Source organism: Lampris incognitus, chromosome 1, assembly GCF_029633865.1.
Source record: "Lampris incognitus isolate fLamInc1 chromosome 1, fLamInc1.hap2, whole genome shotgun sequence".
Taxonomy (NCBI): Eukaryota; Metazoa; Chordata; class Actinopteri; order Lampriformes; family Lampridae; genus Lampris; species Lampris incognitus.
Window position 1 is genome coordinate 124,730,259 of NC_079211.1, and position 4,301 is coordinate 124,734,559.

At 45.9% G+C, this 4,301-nt stretch overlaps 1 protein-coding gene across 2 annotated transcripts in view; it reads right to left on the minus strand.

The window, feature by feature from the left end:
- The window catches only part of fam222aa (family with sequence similarity 222 member Aa), an 18,180-nt gene extending 16,522 nt beyond the window's left edge, over nucleotides 1-1,658 (minus strand). For both annotated transcript variants that reach the window (XM_056294990.1, XM_056294982.1), the window contains exon 1: nucleotides 1,562-1,658. In XM_056294990.1, coding sequence (XP_056150965.1) covers nucleotides 1,562-1,658 — 97 coding nt within the window. The remainder of the gene's footprint in view (nucleotides 1-1,561) is intronic.
- Nucleotides 1,659-4,301: the final 2,643 nt, after the last annotated feature.

Genomic DNA, 4,301 nt, shown 5'->3' on the forward strand with positions numbered 1-4,301 from the left:
GAAGGGAGAGGAAAAAGACGGCCAGAGAGGGAAAAAAGAGAGCGATGAAGAGAGGAAGTGAGAATCAGTAAAAAGAGAGGGCAAGGAGAGACTGTTCTTTTCTTTATTGATTTGAGCCCTGACTCTTGCCGACTGCTCCTCAATAAAGGACCCTGAGAGGAATTGGGCTAATCCTGTAGAAATTGGAAGGAGGGAATCGATAAAGATGACCATTGAGGACTTCCATTTCTCCCTCACTCTTCATCTTTATGTTCTCTAATTCTATTTCGCACAGTTGCTCTTCGTCTTCTCTGGACCAAGCTGAGCTGTGGAGCTGTCCTTTTAATCAATGCACCCTGTGCCCAGTTTACCCCACAACTTTTATTCTCCTTCTCTTCCAGAAAGACGCACACACATACCCCTGTTCTCTCTCTCTCTCTCTCACACACACACACACACACACACACAATTCCGATACGAGGCACCCATGCCCAAACACAGCAGCAAACACTAAAACAGGTCTGAGGAAAACCTTTCTGAGGAGTAACCTTTGTGACTGTGCTCTCTGACAGCAGTAACCTACAGGAGCCTGATGCTGAGCAGAGAAGCTGCTAATTGGCCAGTGAGGTACTGAAAAGTAAGGATATAGATAGTGCTTCATTTCCTCCCCCACAGCCAATCACAGGCTCTTAAAAGCCTTCCACTGTGCAGGCTACAGACTCAATATAATGTTTGCCTGATGAAGAAGCACAGAACCTGCTCCGACTAAGCCTCTCTAAGCTGAGGTAGAAACTGCAAGGTTAGTGCTCTCCTGCTTTCTATCTGCCTTGCCTTTTAATCGGCTTGAGGTTGCCAGTAGGCCTGCCATGTAAATAAAGGTCACTAAAGACGCCTCAAGGGCTCTATAAGGAGAAAAGGCCTTTTTCCTCTCACCAGAAAACAGATTCTCACTGTTAAAGGCTAATCCCGACGCCTCAAGAAAATTAAGAGAGAAATTCTCCTCGAGACGCCTGAATGCCGCAACTTTCTTCAAGCCCGCCCGGGCCAAACAGGGCTAGACTTACCATTTCAGCCCATCTCTGTCCCTTTACACCATTTTGAGAGTGGACAGAGGGGCTGTGCTCTGGGAGAAAACACAGCAGCTGTCATGCTTTACAGGCGGCCAGTGCAGTCAGGGCCAGACACTGTAAATGTTTACAGACCCTCAGGGTCACCCAGGGCCAGCAAGGCACGTTAAACACTGTCTGTTCAGCCTCGTTGCCACGACTGCACAATCAGCACAGCTAAACAGCCCCCCTTCACAATGAGTCGCCAAACAACACGGCAATACAAGGTCTAAGTGCCGAGCGAATGAAACTGTTTAGAATTCCTCCGAGTAGCAAGGGAGCACAGTGACAAACAACAGCAACCGGAAAGTCCATTTTCCCTCACTTATTCACAGTCAGGCTAAACCATCCGTTTCCATCATTCACCATGACTGATGCCTTAAATACAACAGGCAAACACAAGCCTCTCTCATTCCTTTACATTCAGAAAGCTGAACCCTACACTGCCATCACCCACTCTCACTTTGTTAACTCACATTTTCGCCCAAGGGCTTGTGGTGGCTCCAGGGTCTTGCTGGCACACACCGGGTGCTGGGGTGGGGGGTTTTGCCTCCTCTGCAGACAGGCTAGCATGGCGAGGTGGGCACAGTACTAGAACCGGGGGAGTGCTGCGGCCAACCTAAAAGAGATAGAGTGAGAGAGAGAGAGAGAGAGAGAGAGAGAGGAGAGAGAGAGAGAGAGAGAGAGAGAGAGAGAGAGAGAGAGAGAGAGAGAGAGAGAGAGAGAGAGAGAGAGGAGAGAGAGAGAGAGAGAGAGAGAGAGAGAGAATGTGAGCAAGTTAAGCAGGATGATTAGAGGTTAAAGCTCCATGGGCATGTCCGGTAAGCCAGTGGGGGCTGGCTCTGGGGTGGATGAGCTGGGTTCCTCACCCGAGCTTAATTGGGAAAGCATGCCTCCAGCTGCCTGCCTCTCAGCTCTGTGTGCTGAATGATAAACACACACCTGCACTGGTTCAGAACACAGTCCTAGGCCACTCACTCTGTAGCTTCAAACAGCGCATCCGCACATCTATTCAGCCCCATCTCCCGTCTATGTGACCGCCCTAAAAAAAAAAAACACTCGCATACAATCTAGCAAAGCAACACTCGGGCACATTCCCTCCAGGGTAGTGTATATGTAGTGATTGATGGCGTTATCTATAGACAGCAAAAAAATGGTAATGCTGAGAAAACAGCAGTCTGTCTGCTGCAACTTAACATGCCACAGCTCTGAGAGACTGTTGGGAAGGGCCTCAGGGACCAAGAGGTTTCTGGATATATGTGTAGCTGAGTGTGCTGTACCACATGTGTGTGTGTGTGTGTGCCTGTGTGCAAGCAAATGCTGATGGCTGGGAGGGGAAGAGTGCCAACCGTACATCAGGGCTAGTGACGGCACTAATCAATCTCCCTCTAGGCCATAAATCTCCACTTCTACACCCTCCCTCTCCCGCCCCCCCTAGCCACAGCCACCTTCACTCAGTAACAGAGATGGAGGTGCTGCCAGCTTCCTCTCAGAAAGCCCGTTGGAGTCGGCATGGCGAAAACGGACGTGTACTGTAGTTAAAACGAAAACAAACAAAAAAAACTTCTGCTTCTTCTGTGAGCACTATCTTATCGTAATCTGTCAATATCAAATGTCTTTTTGGCCAGAGTTATGCATCCTAAGCCAATCCCACGAGGTATGATGGAAGACATCACTCATCATAACTATATACCAGTGTCACACAGCACAATGATGACCGATTGCGTGATCTTGTGGTAGAATTACCAGCCGTGGCACGATGAGAGCATCTAAAATAAACCCTTTAGATACAGAACGTGTTTTTATGAGATAAGGATCAAAATCCACTCTTGTATAGCTCACTTAGCTCACGGGGTGGATGCTGTTTGGTTCTAAAAAAAAGAAAAAGAAAAAAAAGGGCACTTAGTGTACTGTACACGAAGTACATCAGAGGCCCACTCTCACCTAAAAAGCATTGCTGCTTCTATCGCACGTCTGTGTTTTTCAGTCTCTTGTCCAGAGTGCACTGATATGAAACACTATCATTTCCATCCGGGCCAGTCCTCTCCCATATAAAAACAAAGCACACTGGCAAATATTTCATCTCTGCTGTCAGCGCCAGTGTCTCCTACTGTGATGCGTGGCAGATTATTGAAAAATGATTTCTCATGTGCCTGTCAGAGGCTTGTCCCCTGTTATTTATTTTCTCAGTGAATCACTAAATGAACATTTAACCACCTGCCATCAGTCCATTACTTGGTTTTGTAGATTATCATTTTAATTTGAAAGAAAGCAATAATGATGATTAGGAGTTAAACGACGGGCAGAGCGCTGGCTGCGGCTGTAACTCAGTTAGGAGGAAACAAAGCAAAACAGATAAGGGGAAAAGTTTAAAGGTCAAAGGTACCGGCTGCAGGCTTTCTTCTCCATTAATTGGGGGATGCAGAAAAGATTTTTGACAAGATCAGTTTACCCTCCTTCAGAAGTAAGTGTAAAAAAATGTGGGGGGGGGGGGCGCTGGATCTATCATTCTGGTGTTTAGTTATCTAAATGCCATGAATAATCTCACACCTGCCTACTTTCACAACTTGACAAATCATCTCCGGGGAGCTGCCACTTGTTTGGCTGTGCTAAGTGACAGCTTTACTCTTTCTCCTGCATAATGCAATTTTTAGCCGCATGTCACTGCCTGTATACAGCTGGGAAAATAAACAGGAGGAAAGGTGAACGCTCCACAAGTGGATGTTGTTAGCGATGGCAAAGGTTGATTTTCAGCGCACACGAGAAAGGTTCAAAGGTCATTTAGACATTAAAGTAAACTGCACCAATAATTCATTGACCAGCTGTTTTTTAACGGAAATCACAGAAACGTTTTTTACGCAAGAATGTTCAGTCACGGATGTGAAATCTGACATAAAGCTGCTTACATCAAACATTTAGGAAAACACGTTTCCTTGTATGTATTGGAAAAGGTATGAACGAGTGTGAAAGGGTGTGGGTGAATCAGATTTTGTGCACCGAAAAACTGTTTGGTCCAAAATAAAACACAATTTATGGCCTTTATTATGTGACAAAAATATTTTAAAATACTTTTACGCCAAATTACTCTTGTGCTGAAGGATTCGACTAGGACCAAAGTGCTTAAAATAATGTAATTGTTTGTACTTTTTATTTTTCACAGTTTAAATACACGTACCGCACACACATGCGAACACATATGCATACGCACACACACAC